We start from the raw sequence: 19,529 nt of genomic DNA on the forward strand, positions 1-19,529 counted from the left end.
CTTAACTCATATGGTAGACTGGATGTAATGATTTCTTTACAGATTGTCTTCATTTTGCTTTCCTTCACAATTAATATAGACTTACTTTCCCAGCTGTTGTATATCTCCTAATCTAATCTACCATAGCCATTTTCCTTTGTTACAAGATCTAAATTGATTCTACTATCTATAATATTATCAGTTGTCATATACAAACAAATCTGCTTTAAACATGGGTGTATAGACATGTGTAGATATAAAAACAGTTCTGAATGCTATGTATTAAGATGTCAATGGACTAGATGGCTTCTGGTTTTTACATACTCTTTAAAAATCTTTATTGTACATTTATGCAGTAAGCGCTCACTTAATGTCATTGATGGGTTTTTGAAACTGTGGTATAAGGCAGCCAATTTTACCATAGGCTAATTGATATAAATAAGAGATAAGTTTCTATGGCATCCATCAAGGTTATAACTAAACAATGTTAGATTAAGTGATATTATTCGAGCGCCTGTTGTCTATTTCTTAGATAATTAAAATTACATAGCTATTTTAACTTATAAAATAAAAATATGCTTTGAAATACCATTTGAAGCCTTGCCTCTGATATATCTATAATTAGATAATTGCAGTATAAAAATATACAAGAACTTTATTAAGAACTTGTCTGTTGCATTGTGCTTAAAATTACTCTTGGCCATGAATTCAAAGCCCTGTGAAGAGATTTATTTTAATAAGATGAATAAAATGGTCTGGGTATTTTCTGAGATCCACCAATGTGCTAATTAATTATTCTTTAATGCTCTGCTGCACACATTTGCTGGTTACATGGTAAGAGATATGAGGGTTCCATAAATATTAACTAAGTAAACAGCATACTAAAGTAGATATAAAGATAAAAAGGTAGAATTCAATAAACATTTCCTGGTTTTCCTTAACCTTCTAGCACCCAGCAGTTATAAAACTGGCTAGAAGTGACTTCTAGCCAAAGGGAGTAGGAGAAAAGCTGAGAGCAGAGCAGAAAGGACAGAGGTGACTTTGATCAGTGTCCTCTTACTAGAAGTGAAGGGGGTAAACTAAGCCATAGGAATACAGTTAAAAACTGATAAAAGTAAATAAAGGTAACCTCCTTTGCTTTGCAGCCAAAAACACAATAAACTGGAACCAGTAAATTTTTTAAAGTAGTCCAAAGAGTTTCCAAGAGAGTTGGAAGAGATGCTAGTATCCCAGAGGATCTGAGTTCTTTGGGAGAAGGGAGGGAGGAAATAATGGGGGAGAAAGAGACAGATGTGTAGTCTGGATACATTTAAGACAAGAAGAGTGGCACTCTGATGACAAATATACTGGGAAAGAGATGTGGAAAATTAAACAAAAAATCTCTGATTAAGATAAATTAGAGAAAAAAAATCTAGACTCATGGGAACATAAGCCTATCCCAAGGAAAAGGAAAGACATACATGGTGGGGAGTAATGTCAACAGTAAGGCTGAGGAAGAAAAGTTTGCCAATTATTTTTAAAGTTTTCTATTCAGGGCATGAAATCACCACTTCTCAATGTCATCCAAGAGCTGCCATCCCTAACTTCCTGTTCGCATAACACTGGCCTCCCTGGGCTAGTTCATGTGAATTTCAGGTCCAAGGGAAACCAATCACAGCCAACTTGATGACAGCTCTGAAGGCAGGAAATTTACTAACCCTGACTCCCACCCAGAGCTCCTGAAGTCTCTTACTCAACATCTTTTTCAGTGTCAACCTTATAAAATCAACAGTGAATGAACCAAGATGTTTACATTTTAATTTTAAAGATATGTGGCTATACCATTTATATTATTTACTGAATATAGACCAAACACAAAATCTGAAAGAGCAGCAAGAATTCTAAGACAGACAAAAACAATTCTTTCATAGGATTTTCAGCAGAGGGTAAAAAATGTCAATAATTTGAATAAACTAAAAGAATGGAGAAAAAAACCATACTTTGTTTCTTAAAGCCTAAGGTAAGTGATGGGGATGAAATCTCTACTGAAGAAAATTAAAGCAAGCATTTAACACATAAAGAGATAACTAGAGTAGATGCAATCATGTGACCTTGGATGTGAGGAGGTTGGAGGCAGAGCCCAAGATACAGGTAGAGCTTTTATAAAGGGCTTCTAGAATAGTCTATTCAAGACCCTTAGGAACATTTTTAAAAGCTTTATTGAAATATAATTCACATGCCATAAATTCACCCATTTAAATTCATGGCTTTTAATATACTCATAGATAGTGCAAACATCAATATAGACAACTTTAGAATATTTTTGTTATCTCAAAGAGAAATGCTGGGACACTTTACTGACTATACTCTTAAGCAACCACTAGTCTACTTCTTGCCCCTTGATAGTTGCCTCTTCTGGATATTTTATATGAATAGAATCATATGATACATGGCCTTTGTGATTAGTTTGTTTCACTAGAATAATGTTTTCAATGTTGCAAGAACCATGTCCAATGCTTCATTCTTTTTATGGCCAACTAATATTCCATTAGATAGATATGTATCACATTTAATTGATCCATTCATCAGTTGATGGACATTTGGGCTGTTTCCATGCTTTGGCTATTGTGAACAATGCTGCTATGAACAATCATGTGTAAGTATTTGTTTGAATATCTGTTTTTAAACCTTCAGAGTACATACATACCTAGAAGTAAGAATGCTGGGCCATTCTGAACCTTTCTTTATACCAAACAGACAGATTCCCTAAGCAAAGACTGTCTGCCCAACAGCACAGAAGGAGTCTCTGCTGAGGGCCTAGGCGACCCATGTGGTGCTGGATGACCACAAGTTGCAATGGAAAGCACCTGCAGACCAGTTGCTAAAGCATAAGAAACGGAAGCAGGAAAAGCTATAAGAAAGGTCATGCTGTATTATAACTGAAACTCCAAAGCAAAAGCCATATGGGACTTATTTTGAATCAAGAAAACCTTAGTGAGCAAGCAGCTGACACACAACCAACAAAAAATAGACACACGTTAGCATCTGGGCTAGGAAAAAAAAAGTGATGCATTCACGTTACTTTTTCAGCAAACAGATGGTACAGTCATATAATTATTTTTGCCTCACTCTTTTAAATGAATATCCAAGAGAGATACACATAGAAAAGGAAACTCAGAGATAACAGTGCAGACAGCAGAGATAAATTAATTTTTGAAAAAAGGCTATCATTGATATTCTCAGATAAAAGATAAAACCAAAGTGGAATACTATAAAAAAGAATAGTTACAAAGAAGTTTCTAGTAAGATAATGAAACTATAAAGTCAATAGAAGGGCTGGGAATTTAAAGTCAAGAAAATCTGACAGTACAATAAAAAGTTAAGCAGGAGAAAAACAATACAAAAAAAAGAGGATCATTTCACAATCCCAACATCTCCAAATGTGACTGGCAGAAAACAAAACAGTAGGGTAGAGAGTATCAAGGAAACAGTAGAAATTCTAAATGCTAAAGGGTCCAACCCAATGAGTAAGGAAGGCCCACAGCAAATCACATCATTATGAAATTTCAAAACAGAACTGAAAAAAAAAAAAAAGATTTTAAAGGCTCCCACTGAACAAAACCTCTCAACTAAAACTGGTCACATACAAATGAATGAAAACTGAAATAAGTGTTAAGCCTTCTCAAAAGGAATAGCAGGAATGATAGCAAAAATACTAGAGAAAGGAGTTCTGAAAAGTCTCTCCTCCATCAAAACACCAGGAAATGGCAAAAGTTGTCAGAATCAACTTTGTTCAGCTCTAGAAATTAACCAAAGTCTTACAGCCATCTTGGGAGCAAGCTGTCAAGAAAAACAACAGTGAGATTTGTGGTGTTTTAACTTGCCTTGGATTCCCACTACCCATCAATAATATGCAATCAGAGTGAAATCAGCAGCCTGGCAGCCACTGCATTTTCTGACCCAATTCTGATCTTCCAAGGCAAAAAGTACTGCATGCACCCACTCCCCATCATCAAAAACATTGGTCAAAAACAATTAGTGGGAGACTTCCAGCCAAGATGGAGGCATAGGTAGACACACGGTGCCTCCTCGCACAACCAAAAGAAGGACAACAACAAATTTAAAAACAAAAAACAACCAGAACTGCCAGAAAATTGGACTGTATGGAAGTACAACCAAAGAGTTAGAGAGGAAACATTCATTCAGATCAGTAGGAGGGGCAGAGACAGGCAGCTGGGGCAGGCAGGACTTACAGCAAGGCAGCAGCAAGAGAACTGGGGAGGGCAAGGTGCAGCTGGCAGACCGGGCGAGGCAGAGGCTAGATGACTGGGTAGTCCCACATCTGAGTGCAGATAAACTGGCAGGAACAACTGGGGAGTGAGACAGACCATGCAACCCAGGGCTCCAGCATGGGGAAATAAAGCCTCAAACCTCTGACTGAAAAAAACACCTGTGGGGCTTTTGACGGCAGGAGAAACTCCCAGCCTCATAGGAGAGTTTGTCAGAGAGACCCACAGGGTCCTAGAATGTACACAAACCCACCCACACAGGAATCAGCACCAGATTTGATTGTGGGTAGTGGGGGAAGTGACTGAAAAACAGCAGAGAGCAGAGCAAGCACCATTGTTCCCTTTTGGACCCCTCCCCCACATACAGCATCACAACCCAGAAAGGTGGATTGCCCCGCCCTAGTGAACACCTAAGGCTCCACCCCTCACTATAAAACAGGCACATCAAGACCAAAAAGAAATGGCCCAAATGAAAAAATAGATCAAAACTCTAGAAAAAATACAACTAAGCGACAAAGAGATAGCCAACCTATCAGAAGCACAGTTCAAAACACTGGTAATCAGGATGCTCACAGAACTGATTGAGCTCAGTCACAAAATGAAGGAACAAACGAAGGCTACCCAAAGCGAAATAAAGCAAAATATATATAGGGAACCAACAGTGAGTGACAGGAAGGACACCGGGACTCAAATCAACGGTTTGGAGCAGAAGGAAGAAAGAAACATTGAACCGGAACAGAATGAAGAAGCAAGAATTCAAAAAAATGAGAGGCTTAGGAACCTCCAGGACATCTTTAAATGTTCCAATATCTGAATCATAGGGGTTCCAGAGGAGAAAAGGAAGAGCAAGAAATTGAAAACTTATTTGAAAAAACAATGAAGGAGAACTTCCCCAATCTGGCAAAGGAAATAGATTTTCAGGAAGTCCAGGAAGCTCAGAGAGTCCCAAAGAAGTTGGACCCAAAGAAGCACACACCAAGGCACATCATAATTACATTACCCAAGATTCAAGATAAGGAGAGAATCTTAAAAGCAGTAAGAGAACAGGAGACAGTTACCTACAAAGGGGTTCCCATCAGACTGTCAGCTGATTTCTCCAAAGAAAACTTGCAGACAAGAAGGGACTAGAAAGAAGTATTTAAGGTCACGAAAGACAAGGACCTACATCCAAGATAACACTATCCAGCAAAGCCATCATTTAAAATGGAAGGGCAGATAAAGTGCTTCCCAAATAAGGTCAAGTTAAAGGAGTTCATCATCACCCAACTCTTATATGAAATGTTAAAGGGACTTATCTAAGAAAAAGAAGATCAAAAATATGAACAGTAGAATGACAACAAACTCACAGTTACTAACAATGAAACCTTAAAAAAAAAAAAAAACAAGCAAACACTAGAACAGGAACAGAATCACAGAAACGGAGATTACAAGGAGGGTTACCAGCGGGGGAGTGAGAGGGGGAGGGAGGGGGAAAAGGTGTAGAGAATAAGTAGCATAAATGGTGGGTAGAAAACAGACAGGGGGAGGTTAAGAATAATAGGAAATGTAGAAGCCAAAGAATCTATATGTACGATCCATGGACTTGAACTAAAGCGGGGGATGTGGGTGGAAGGTGGTGTGCAGGGTGGAGGGGAATAAAGGGGGGAGAATGGGACAACTGTAATAGCATAATCAATAAAATATATTTTAAAAGAATAAAAAAACAATTAGAAGTAACTGATGAATTTGAGGGCCACCTGAGGCAATATATAACAGTTAAGGCAAAAATAAGCTAACCAAAAAGCTTAGTAAGTTAGGGAAGCTGTCTATAGGGGCTTAGAAAAGCTCATAAATGTCCCGAGAATTCAGAAGGCCATGATCATGCCCAGGGCTATGCTCATATTCAGGAAAAACTGAAGGGGTCCTAAGCTTTCACCTCTGACTGACCTTCAGGTTCTGTATAAGCAGGACCTACAGGTTAAGTAGGGTTAACGTATTCAAAGTGCTGAAAGAAAACGACTAACCACCAAGAAGTCTATATCCAGCAATATTATCCTTCAAAAATGAAGGAAAAATTAAGACATTCTCACATAAACAAAAGAGTTCATCATTGGTAGACCTGCCCTATCAAGAAATACTAAAGGGATCCTTCAGCCTGAAATAAAAGAACACTAAACAGTACATTGAATCCACATGAAGAAATAAAGACCACCAGGAAAAGTAACTATATAGTTAAATATAAAGGGCTGTATAGTGTATTTTTTGTTTGTAAATGTTTTCTCTTATCACATTTAAAAAATAATTGCATAGAGAAATAATTATAAATCTGTGTAGATGGACATATAATGTATAAAGATTTTTTAAAGATTTTATTTACTTATTTTTTTAGAGAGAGAGGAAAGGGGGGAAAGAGAGGGAGAGAAACATCAATGTGCGAAAGATACATCAATTGTTGCCTCTCGCACACTCCCTGCTGCGGACCTGGCCTGCAACCCAGGCATGCTCTGACCAGAAATCAAACCAGCAGCCTTTTGGTTCGCAGGCGAGCGCTCAATCTACTGAGCCACAGCAGCCAAGGCAATATGTATGTTTTATGACACTAACAATACCAAAGACAGGGAGGGAAAGGGAAAGAACCTATATAAGAACAAAGTATGTACACAGGGTTGAGCAAAAGTAGGTTTACAGTTGCAAGTGTGTGAAACAGTTTATTCTTGTATTATTAATTAATTATTGTATTATTTTCCATACAAACTGTAAACATATTTCCCCTCCTCTGTATACTATTGAAATGAAATTCATATTCGTCTGAACTAGATCTGTATAAATAAAGATGTTACTTATCATTCTAGGACAAGAACTAAGCAAATAATTCAAAGAAATAAAAAAACAAGAAGAAAATTAAAATGGTACATTAGAAAATATTATTTCAACAAAAAAGGCACCAGGAATGGAGAAACAAAGACTCAAAAGAGATATAAGATACACAGAATACATATGGCAAAATGGCAAATAAATCCTACACTAATAGTTATTACGTTAATGTAACTCCAATTAAAAAGTAGACATCAGCAGGATGGATTCAAAAAACATCTATCTATATATGCTGTCTACACAAGACATACTTTAGATTCAAAGACACAGACAGGTTGAAAATAAAAGCTTGAAAAAAGATACACCATGAAAACAGAAACCGAAATACAGCTGGGGTGGATACATTAATAACAGAGAAAACACATTTTAAGACAAAAATTGTTATTAGAGGCAAAGATAAAAGGTCAATACATCAAGAAGATACAAAATTGTAAAGACATATACATTTAACAGAGCTCCAAAATACACAAAGCGAAAACTGGCAAAACTGAAGGGAAAGACACAAAATAGTAGTTGGAGACTTCAATGACCCACTTTCAATAATGCCTATGACAACTAGACAAAACAGGAAGACAGAAGATTTAAACAACACTATAAACCAACAAGACCTAAAAGCTATCTATAGAACACCCCACGCAACAAAGGCAGAATACACATCTTTCTCATGTACACATGGAATGTTCTCCAGGAGAGTCCAAATGCTGGGCCACAGAACGAGTCTCAATAAATGTAAAAGGATTAAAATCACACAAACTATACCTCTGGCTACAATGGAATGAAATTAGAAATTAGTAACAGAACAAAATGTGGGAAACTACAAGTATATACAAATTAAATAACATACTCTTAAATTACCAATGGGTCAAAGAACTCACAAAGGAAATTAGAAAATACTTTGAGATGAATAAAAATGAGAACACAACATAAAAACTTATGGAATATAGCGAAAGCAGTGTCAACAGGGAAATTTTTAGCCAAAAAATGTCTCAAATCAATAACCTAAATTTCTATCCAAAGAAACTGAAAAAAGAGCAAACCAACTCCAAAGTAAACAAAAGGAAGGAAATAAAGATTATAGTGGAAATTAATGAAATAAAGAATTGAGAACAATGGAGAAAAATCATCAAAACAAAAAGTTGGGTTTTTGAGAAGATTAACAAAATTGACAACTTTTAACTAGACTGACCCCACCCCCACAAAAAAAGGTAGAAAATTCAAATTAATAAAATCAGGAATGAAACAAAGGACATTACTGCCAATCTTACAAAAGTAAAAAGGATTACAAGGGAATACTATGAACAATTGTATGCCAACAAATTTGGTGACCTAGGTGAAATGGACATATTCTTAGACAAATTACAGAAATTATTTCAATAAAAAATAGAAAATCTGAATAGACTTACAACAAATGAAGAGACTAAACTAATAATTAAAAATCTTACAACTCAGGCTCAGATAATCTTACAACAAACAACTCAGGTTTGGATTCCACCAAATATTTTTAAAAGAATCAACACCAATCCTTCTCAAACTTCTAATATACAAAAAAGGAGGGATCACTTCCCAACGTGCTAGAAGGCTAGTATCACCCTGATACCAACACCAGGCAGAGACATCACACAAGAAAACTGCAAACCAATAAAACATCCCTAACGAATATCAGTGCAAAATCCTCAAACAAACAAACAAAAAAAACCCTAAAAGTACACACCCCAAGAATGCAAGTTTGGCTCAACACACAAAAATCAATCAATTTAATACACCAAGTGATAGATAAAGAACAAAAACCACATGATTATCTTGATCTATACAGAAAAAGCCATCTGACATAATCCAAATCCTTTCATGATAAAAATATTCAACAAATTAGGAATAAAAGTGAAATTTCTCAACCTAATAAAGAATATTTATGAAAAACCCACAGTTAACATCATACTTAATTGTGGAAGGCTGAAAGCTTTTCCCAAATCAGGAAAAAGACAAAGCTGTCTCCTGTCACTACTTCTCTTCAGCACAGTGCTGAAGTTCTAGTACAGCAATGAAGCAATGGAAAAAAATCCACACTGGAGAGGAAGAAGTAAAATTACCTCTATTTATAGATAACATGACTTTGTATATAGAAAATCCTAAAGAATCCACAAAAAATTGTTAGAACTCATAAAGGAGCTCAACAAGGTTGCAATATACAAGATCAGAACACAAAAATCAGTTATATTTCTATGCACTGGCAATGAACAGTCCAACAATGAAATTTTTAAAAATTCCATTTACAATTGCCCCCAAAAGATTAACATACTTAAGAAAAAAGTTAACAGAAGTACAAGATTTATACACTGAAAATCATAAAATGCTATTGAAAGAAATTAAAGAAGACTAAATGAGTGAGAAGAACCTGTGTTCATGAATTAGAAGACTTAATTAATCTACACATTGAACAGTCCCTGTCAAATAAAGCTGGTGTTTGTTTGTTTTTCAGAAACTGAGGAGCTAATATTAAAATTCTTATAAAAATACATAGAACCCACAGCAGCCACAACAATCCTGAAGTAGAAATGAAAAAGGTTGGAGGACTCACATTTGGCTATTTCAAAACTCACAACAGAGCTACAATAATCAAGACAAGTATAAGGGGAGACATATACATAGACTAATGGAATAGAATCAAGAAATCAGAAGTAAATCCATACATTTATGAACACTTGATTTTTGACAAAAGCGACAAGAAAATTCAATGAAGAAAGAATAGCACTTTCAAAAATGGTACTAGGACAACTGGATATCTATTTGCAAAAGGAAGAAATTAAGTTTCCTACCTCAAACTATTTATTAAAATTAACTCAAAAATGGGTTAAAGACCTAAATGTAAGAACTAAAACTATAAAATTCTTAGAAAGAAACTCAGGTATAAATTTTGGTGATACTAAATTGGGCAAATGGTTTCTTAGATATGACACTGAAAGCACAAGCACAAGAAAAATTGGAATTCCTCAAAATGAAAAACTTTTGTGTTTCAAAGGATATTATCAAGAAAGTGAAAGGCACAGAACAGGAAATCTGCAAATCATATAGCTCACCAGGCACTAGTGTTTACATTAGAAAATATATAGACAGAATGAATTCTTATTAACAATAAAAAGACAAACCACTTAAAAACTGAGCAAAGGATCTTAATTGATATTTCTTTATACAAATGGACAGTTGGCACATGAAAAGATGATTGACATCATCAATCATTATGGAAATGCAAATGAAAACCACAATGAGATACCACTCACACCCATTAAAATGGCTATCATCAAAAAGACTGACAATAACAAATGTAGGCAACCATGTGGAAAAATGAGAACCTTCAAACATTGTTGGTGGGAATGTAGAATGATAGTTACTTTGGAAAACAGTTTGGCAGTTCCTTCAAAGTTAAACACAGAGTTACCTAAAAGCAATTCAAGTCCTAGCTATAAAGTAATAGAATTGAAAACCCATGTTCACACACAGACTTCTACGAGTGGCAGCTTTATTCATAACCACCAAAAAGTGAAAACAACCCAATGTCCATCAACTTCATGAATGAATAAACAAAATGTGTTATATCTATACAACAGAGTATTAGTCACCCATAAAAATAATGCTATATTATGCTATATCACACTATAACAGGCTACTAACTATGCATGCTATAACTATATATATATATATATAGGATACATGCTATAACATTATACTAATTGGAAGCAGTCACTGCATTTTTATGAAAGGTGCTGAACAGGAAAATCCATACACAGAAAGTAGATTAGTGATTTCCAAGGACTGGGAAGACGGGAAAATGGGGAGTAATAGCTAAATGGACATTGTATTTTTCCTGGGAGTGATGAAAATGTTCTGAAATTAGACAGTCATATAATTGCACAACCTGTGAATATACTAAAAACCACTGAATTATACACTTAAAGAAAAGAGAAACAGTAGATGCCTTTAAAACCCTCAAGATTATTATTTTCAACCTAGAACTCTAAGTATGAACTAACTATTGAGAAAATGGCTGGGTACAGGAGGGAGGAACTCTCAGAGACCTAATTCCTCAGCTACCATAACAGAATGCTAATATTTGATGTTTAAATTTTTTTAAATTTCAGAAATAGCAATATCAAAATGCTACATAAAAATAAAGCAATACACCCGAAGAAATAACTAAAAGACTGTCTTCAGTAATGATTCACAAATGGCCAGGAACTGACATATTTGAGTTTTATACCTCCTGCATTTATTACTTTAAAACAAAATTTTAAATTATTATTTAAAAAAGAGAAACATCACCATACTCTGGGAAACTGGGCTACCTGAACAATGTAGTGGAAAAGGCCTGGCACTTATTCACTGTGTAATCACAACCTGACCACTGTTTTAGTTATTTGCAAAATTGAGAAGAAAATTACCTGTTCTCTGAACTAAAGAGTCATTCTGAGAATCCAATGAAATAAGTAAAGTAAAAGTAAACTGAAAAGCACTATTTAAAAATGAAAAATTATATACTATCTACATAACACTGCAAATACCCAAATATTTTAGACTTTATGTATTAAAGTGGGTATCAAAGTGGATATTCATAATCCTGCTAAATCCTCCAGGATTTACTTTACCTTGAATTGTCTGAATCATCAGAATAGAAACAAATTTAAGGAATAATTCTATAATCTGCCAGATAAATGAAGGAACATGCTTATTAGCTATTAGGGAGATCAGATTTCTTTCTCCTAAGAAAAAGTATATCTTGTAGAAATTATGTGCATGCCTGTACATCAATTAAAAGGGAAAAAAGAAGCATTTACCCTCACAGTCAAATCCTCATTGCCCAGTGTGATGTGGACTTGAATAGGTGGGTAAACACCTTTGTCAGCATGGTATTCCATGGTTGCTCTCATTGCATTCTGAAATACATTAGGTTTCCATTAAAAACACAAGTTAAACAAGACAGAAAAACTAATTATAATTTTCAACTATATACGCACTACTTGAAATTTAAAAAAATTTAATTTGATGGAAGTATGCCAAAGAATCATAATTCTTATAACCATATTTAAAGAATTACCTTTTTAAAAAAAATTATCATCAGTTTTGGAGGACTTCAGATATTTTGGTTTAAAGAGTCCAACTAAATTCTGCATATTTGCAAAAACAGATGTCTCAACACTTTTAATTAGTTTACATTAAAGCAGAAAATTCTATCCAAATGCTTTTACAATTTAGTAGATAACAGAAAAACCTGATTTATGAAAAGTTTCATCTCTTTAAGAACTGTTTTGTCACAAATTGCTCTATGGAAAAAAATATTTTTCATGTAGTATTAACAGAAATGGTCCCATTATGATGTAGAAACTAATACAATTACTTTGTACTGGACATTTAGTATGTTAAACCCAATCTTCATAATAACCTGGATAGTATTATCCTTGTTTTCCAGAAGAGGAAACTGAGGCTCAAAAAGGTTGAGTTACTTGGCAAAGGTCACACACATAATTAAGTGACAGACCTGGAATCCAAACCCAGGTCCTTCTCACTCCCAAGCCTGAGCTCACCAGCACACTGAGGTGCCCATCAGTGCTGACCAAAGGCTGGTCTCCAGGAAGATGACACGGTGCTGAACTGACATCCTTTGATGTGAAATGACACCTTTTGATGAAAGTGAGGAAGACCCCGTAGAGTATTTAACTTTCAGAGCAGATTCCTAAACTCAGGAAAGGACTGATATAGGTTATGTAATACTATTTTACACACCTTGAAAAGTTCAAACACCATGTGATAGAGATGGGATGGTACATAAACCACTTGTATTGGCTGTCCTGGTGATTTTGCTACAGAGCGGAAGAGAAAAATATAAAAGTACAGAGAGATGTACTTAAAGCATTTTAAAGACTATACTGTGTAGTGATGAAAACATTTACTGTGGTGAACAGTATCATTTGGGAGAGAAGTGCCACGCCAGTTCTTCTCGGCATTAGTGTTTGCACCCCATGCTCACCTAGAGGAATACCTTACGGTGACTACATGCGTCCTCAGTAACAGTTTAACCAACCCATTGTCCCATTCTTGTCTATGACAGTGAGTCTTTTCAAAGGGCACTCCACCTTAATATCAGAACTTTGTTCTCCAAAAAGAAGTACTATAGTCTATAAATTCTATGGTTCAACTCACATAAATACATTCTTTTTTTTAAGCCATTTTTTAAAAATGTTTCACCCAGGTGGAAGGTTTTCTGTTTTATTTCAGGCATTTCCATGGATATAGATCTGAAGAAAAAAATTAAGCTAGTATCAGTTTATCAAGAGATGCTAATTTTACATTCAATCATTTAACAGGTGCCCAGGTGGGCCTGGTGGGCAGACAGTGTGTAAAACCTTCGGCATAGTAAAGGAGTAAGAACCTTCGGCAAAGCAAAGGAGTAAGCCTCACTATACCCTAGAATTCTAATGCAGCCAACAAACTGGATTCTCCTATGAATAAAACATTTCTTGGAAACATGGATGGAACTTCTACAAACTGCCCACAGTAGTTCAGGTTCCCAAACTACCAAAGTGCACTGTGGTTCTTATTTACTGAATGGTACCATTATGGACCAAATGCATTAATATTTCTTTAGGAAAACATCAATCAATTCTATTTTCAATTGGACACCTTCTTCCACTGCTATCCAGAATACAACTTAGTAAAGGCACTTTAACTATCTTCTTCCTAAAGAGTCATGTTAACTTAGGAAATGTTCTTCCCTCTTCTAAATCACCCCACCTCTAGGAGAAACAGTGAGACTCATCAATCTCCTTCCAAGGCACCTCAACCTTTTTTGTCCAAATGGTACTGAATCAGAAAAAAAGGCTATCAGAAATAAACAGATTCTCAAATAAATGAGTGTCATTCTTTCTTCCTCTACACCTCTACTCTTTCTTACTTCCCAAACAGTAAAAAATGATTTATAACTCAGGAAGTAAAAATCTTCAAGGGTAAACCTTGCATTACAGCAGTGTATATGAAAGTCAAATGTAATTTTCTTGTATCACTTTTTCCTATTTTTTTCAAACCAGAAAACCAAAAGATAAGCAAAGAATTATTATTATCACCAATAACAACAATTAAAAAAATTTTAAACAGGGGAGAAAAAAACAAAATATCTTTCAGAAAGAATCCAACTACATTAACTACACACACACAAATATTCTTTAACATGACTGCTCTCCCTCAGTTTTCACAGCCAATGAAGAAGTGTTTTTATATTACAACAAATCTAAATTATTCTTATCATTCCTTCTTACGTAACTGTAATGCTGATCATTGAGAAGACGACATCAGGCTTACCATTCAGTTCTTCAAGCTGCAGTTCAGGAGAGTTAATATAATACAAATCACAGAGACGCCTAGCATTTTCATAGCCATCTAGTATAAGTCAAAACAAACAAACAAAAATCATTAAGTAAATTTACATCTGTTTCATGCATTAAGATAGCAAGAATATTGACAAATGAAATTTTGAAGTTTTCTGTAGCAGAAAATATACTTTAAAAATCTTAGTTTGGGGAAGATCTTTTTAAATATGACATGACAAAGCCTAATAGCCATAAAGGAAAAATGACAGATACAAAAAAACCCCCATAAACAAAGTAAAGAGAAACAGTAGACTGAAGAAATTATTTACAATATATATAACAAACATTTAGAGTTTGTGAGGGTTTAAGAAATAGACACTCTCATTCATTGTTTCATACCTTATGGGGGCTGTCAAAATTTTAAATGCACTTTAAATGTTTTTAATTCCTTTCTAAAATACTAGCAAAAGTCAGTGCTATCTAAAAATGTTCACTGCAGCATTGTTAGCAATAAGAAAGAAATGGAAATAAACCATATAAGCATCAAAAGGAAGATGGATTGATATATTCTGATACATCTATATGGCCATTCAAAAACCTGGGGTACAGTCACATGTGCCGAAGATGATATAATGTCTGTAAACTTGTAGAAAAACATACATAGAGAACCCCATTTTCCAAAACCAACAATGTAAGATGAACATTCATGTACATGTACATGTTTATGCGGTATAAACAGAAAAAGGTATGGAAAGATGCACACCAAACTACTATGAATTATGGCTCCTACAATAGGGAATTAGAAAGGGGGAAGGGAGCTCAAAATTTTTGAAGTGAAACAGATACCCTCATAGTATCATTCTACTTTGCCTAACAAAGACTTGTGTCAAGATACATATTCATCCTATGCATAAGGCTCAGTTAACAATGTAAAGTTATTTACAAACCCATACATTCACTCCTAACATTTTTATCTCATAAGATAAATAGTTGTTTTAATAGCAAGAACTAACACTCAACAATTTTGATTTCTGCATGCTTTCTGAAAGGAGAAATGTAAGTATTTACCTTGAATAACTTCCACTACATTGCAGTTTGGGTTTATGCTTCCAATGTGTTTTCGATGAGATGGGCTTCCTTTGTCTTTCCCACCAAACAATAAGGCTATCAAGAAATAAAATATCAAAGACAAAAAAAAAGCTAAAATAGCCAATGCTCTTTTCCAGATCTGAAAACTATTTCCCTAAATGGTACCAAACAACAGAACATTCTTCTTAAACATAAACACAGTATTTCACATTAAAACAAACAAGCAAAAACCCTATTTTGTATGGGAATGCATTTACTTTTTTTAATATGCAAAAAAAGTAAAACTGAACATTCTTGTTAAAGGGAAGTTTGCTAAAAAATTTAAAATATACCAACACACATTATTTAGCTTCTTTTCTTGCCTTTCTGGACACTTACAGTGCTGATTGAGTAACATTCTAATTGAAATTCGGCTCATGAAGAAGCGATCCAAAAAGTACTGAACATTCTGGCTGGTGACAGGATCCACCCCGAAGCTCTCCTTGTATTCAATCACACCCTGAGCCATCGTGGGAATAACGTCATTGTGACGGTTCCTGATCCGTATCACAGTATCTGTAAAGCTAAGCAAACCTGTCTCTCAAAACAGACCAATATTATGACACATCAATTTAGTACTAAAATCTAAGTTTAACCAACTACACCAGGCAAGAGATCCCTAATTCAGGAAAAGGGGTCTCAGTGCATGTTTTTCTACACTTACATAAATATATTTCAGATCATAAAATACACTGAATCTGAGAAGGTGTAAGGACTTCCAAAATAAAGCTTTTGACATTTAATTATATTCTTGGAAGTCTTCAAAGCAAAGCTGAACCAAAGCATAATCCTAAAAATGTTACGGCCTTCTTTAACCATTACCACTAAGACCGTCTGAGCGCTCACTGTGAGGGAGGTGACGGGGGCAGTCAGTGTGAGAGGACACAGAGCACTTGCTTCTCAGGAACACCTGCTCTGTAGGGAGTGAAGATGAATGAGCCAGTACAGCCTGTCTGCTCTGGAGCTATTCCCTAGGGTTCAAAGAGAGAAAGGACCACTTAGAACAGAAAAGTAGGAAAGAATTCTAATTTTGCTCATCCTATAAGTTTAAAAAAGGGAGAAGAAAAGTAAATTGTTGTGTGAAAAGAAAAATTTTCAAGTCATCTGGCCTCATTTCTGTCATTTAGATTAGAACACATTCTTGCATGGGTAATTTAAAGAACTAAGTAAAAGAGAAAAGAAGTTTTAATTATGAAGCAACGAAATCCAATTTGTGACATATTCATCAGAATTTACACTTTCAGATGAGTGCTTTCCCGTTCAAAGTCATCATCTTGAGTACTATTAACTTATTCCGATGATGCTCTCACTGCTGAAAACATCTTTGAAATTCCTAGTTTGTAATTAGATTCAAAATCAAGCTATTAATCCAAAATACAAACAATAAAACTCCTCAAAAACAGCAAACATCTCATTATTTCTAGTCACCCCTTTATTAGTTTATTTTACCTTTTTTTACAAAACACAAAACAATATTATTCTGCTTGACTGCTCTGAATGACTGTTTCCAGAAGGTTCCATAGCATAATCCATATAACATAAAAGTAACATAATATTTACTTTTGAGACTACTTGTGTCCAAATCTTGATCCCACCATTTGCCAGCTCTATGACCTTTATGCTACCTTAAGGTACTTAACCTCTCTGTGCAGACAGATAGCACTATCTCAATTTAATTGTTTTAATGATTGGATGGCATCATTCATAAAAAATGTGCTGCACACATAGGCACAGAGTAAATCTTGATGTTATTTTCAGACCAAAACCATGTTTACAAAGTGAGGTGTTGCTGCTGCCTCTAAAGACAGTCAAAATGTGTATAAACGACAGAAGAGGTGGTCTCCAACTTTTGAGGAACATTCATTAGAATAATCAGGTAACTGCCTGAGGGGACTTCTTGGGTATATCAGCTCTGGTATGTTGGTTATTAAAGTGGCCATATTACTTACAGCATCTTCCAGACTATAGGTCGTAAACAAGAGACCCACCACCGTGTTTTTATAGGCCTGGAGTATTTTTTAAAACTTTTAATTACCTGTGAATCCAGTTCGAAATTGGAAGATTTTACATTAAAAATGTAGACTTGACTTTTCTTTACACACACAAAAAACTCAGATGACCTGGGCAGCGTGTCGGTATGGTAATAATTCGCTGCAGCTGAGGTGGCTGCCTTTAGGTGCACATCCGCTGCAGGCCGAGTCCTCACGTTGTATCCAAGTGGCATTACGGCCACAGCTAGACATCTGTTGAACATCACACTTGAACTGTGTGATGATTCAGTCTTTTCTCCAACTGGAGTTCAGAGGAACATGAAGTGTTTTTCATTCCCAGAACAATTTACTGGTTTATGTTAACTGCCTTGCCTGTGTAGGCTACTTTAGAGAAACACACTGACATGTGTTCTAGAGTAGTGGGAAACTGAAAGTGAATCAATTTCCCTAACATGATCCAATAGCTGGTTTAAGCTCAATACATTTATATTTTTATATGATGTTTAAAGGGTACAAAAATTATGTTCAGAATAAAGATCAAAATAGTATACTTACTCATAAATAGCTTTAGCATCTTCGGCACTTTTGTCCTTAAAATCAAGAAGCTCCTGAAGACTCTGGATATACCTAAAATACAAATGAATAAGGCAAATTTGTTCTTTTATATCTTGAGACTTCAATATTGTAAAAATGCTCAAAAGGTATTTTTAACATTTTGTAATTTTTACTTTAGAATAGCACTATAAATTAAATTATGATTGAAGTAAATTTTTTTAATCCCCACCGAAGGATATGTTTGTATTCATTTTAGAGAAAGAAGGAGGGAGTGAGGGAGGGCGGAACATCAATGTGATCGGTTGTCTCCTGTATGTGCCCCAATGGCCTAGGTATGTGACCTGACCAGGAATCAAACCTGCAAGCTTTTCGTGTATGGGATGATGCTCCAACCGACTGAGCCACCTAGCTAGGATGAAGTAGGATTTTTATACCCAGTCACATTTTAGCAAAGTTCCTGGCACAAACTAGTAGAAAGTACAAGTTTTCTCCTAAAAACACAGGTTAAATTTGATTGAAGGATTGTGAGGCTTCCTGCCCCTTTTACTTTTTAAACTTCTATACTCTAAAACAGCTTTTAAATTCTTTAAATTTACCACTACACATTATAGCATAAATAATGACTGCCATGGGAACTGTCTGTCACCAATAACTATGTAGTCATGAGCAACTGACTTAACTTGTCTTAGTCCTAGTAAAATGTAGAGCCCAGCCAACCTTGGAGTCTAACTTAAATGTCTCTACTTTAAACCTTAATTTTAGATGTTTATGTCCAATCAACAAATATTTGCTCCTGAAGACTCTGGAGCTCCTGAAGCTATACCACATAGTTCTTTTAAACAAGACTGAAGAAAAACACAAAAGTCATGAAAATGTAGGTTTTAATTTATCTAACAATTCAAGGGTGCAAATCACCTGTGGAGAAAGGAGGAAAATAAAGACAGCCAAATGGCTTTCCCAAGGTCATGCCACAAAGCACAACGGCAGTGCAGAGCGAGAGCTAAAAATACTTCACTACCATTCAATGACCTTCGAGAGCGTCAGCTCTGGCCCTGACCGGGTACTGGGTGGCTCAGTTGGTTGGAGCATCATCCTGTACACCAAAAGGTTGTGGGTTCCATCCTGGTCAGGGCACATACCTAGGTTGCCAGTTCAGTCCCTGTGTCAGGGTGCACGTGAGAAGCAATAGATTGATGTTTCTCTCTTTCTCCCCACCTTCCCCCACTCTCTCTCTCCCTAAAATCAATAAATCAATCCTCAGGTGAGGATTGAAAAAAAAAAAAAGAGTAAAAGGTCATCAGGAGTCTGGGGCAATGAAAGCGTTTTTAAAAAATCTGTAAATCCATATGTTGGTCTGGAAAGCCGGTGCTGACAAGCAGTTTGCCTCTCCACATTCCAAAGTC

The 19,529-nt window shown here is 35.5% G+C and overlaps 1 protein-coding gene across 1 annotated transcript in view; it reads right to left on the reverse strand.

The window, feature by feature from the left end:
• The window catches only part of PDK1 (pyruvate dehydrogenase kinase 1), a 30,457-nt gene that overhangs the window by 7,086 nt on the left and 3,842 nt on the right, over nucleotides 1-19,529 (reverse strand). Inside the window, exons 3-8 of the mRNA XM_045842282.1 lie at nucleotides 18,127-18,198; nucleotides 15,920-16,104; nucleotides 15,521-15,616; nucleotides 14,445-14,522; nucleotides 12,873-12,949; nucleotides 11,927-12,025 (exon numbers count right to left, since the gene is read on the reverse strand). Coding sequence (XP_045698238.1) covers nucleotides 11,927-12,025; nucleotides 12,873-12,949; nucleotides 14,445-14,522; nucleotides 15,521-15,616; nucleotides 15,920-16,104; nucleotides 18,127-18,198 — 607 coding nt within the window. The remainder of the gene's footprint in view (nucleotides 1-11,926; nucleotides 12,026-12,872; nucleotides 12,950-14,444; nucleotides 14,523-15,520; nucleotides 15,617-15,919; nucleotides 16,105-18,126; nucleotides 18,199-19,529) is intronic.

The sequence above is a fragment of the Phyllostomus hastatus genome, unplaced genomic scaffold (genome assembly GCF_019186645.2).
Source record: "Phyllostomus hastatus isolate PE091 unplaced genomic scaffold, TTU_PhHast_1.1 phas_contig_1, whole genome shotgun sequence".
Classification (NCBI taxonomy): domain Eukaryota; kingdom Metazoa; phylum Chordata; class Mammalia; order Chiroptera; family Phyllostomidae; genus Phyllostomus; species Phyllostomus hastatus.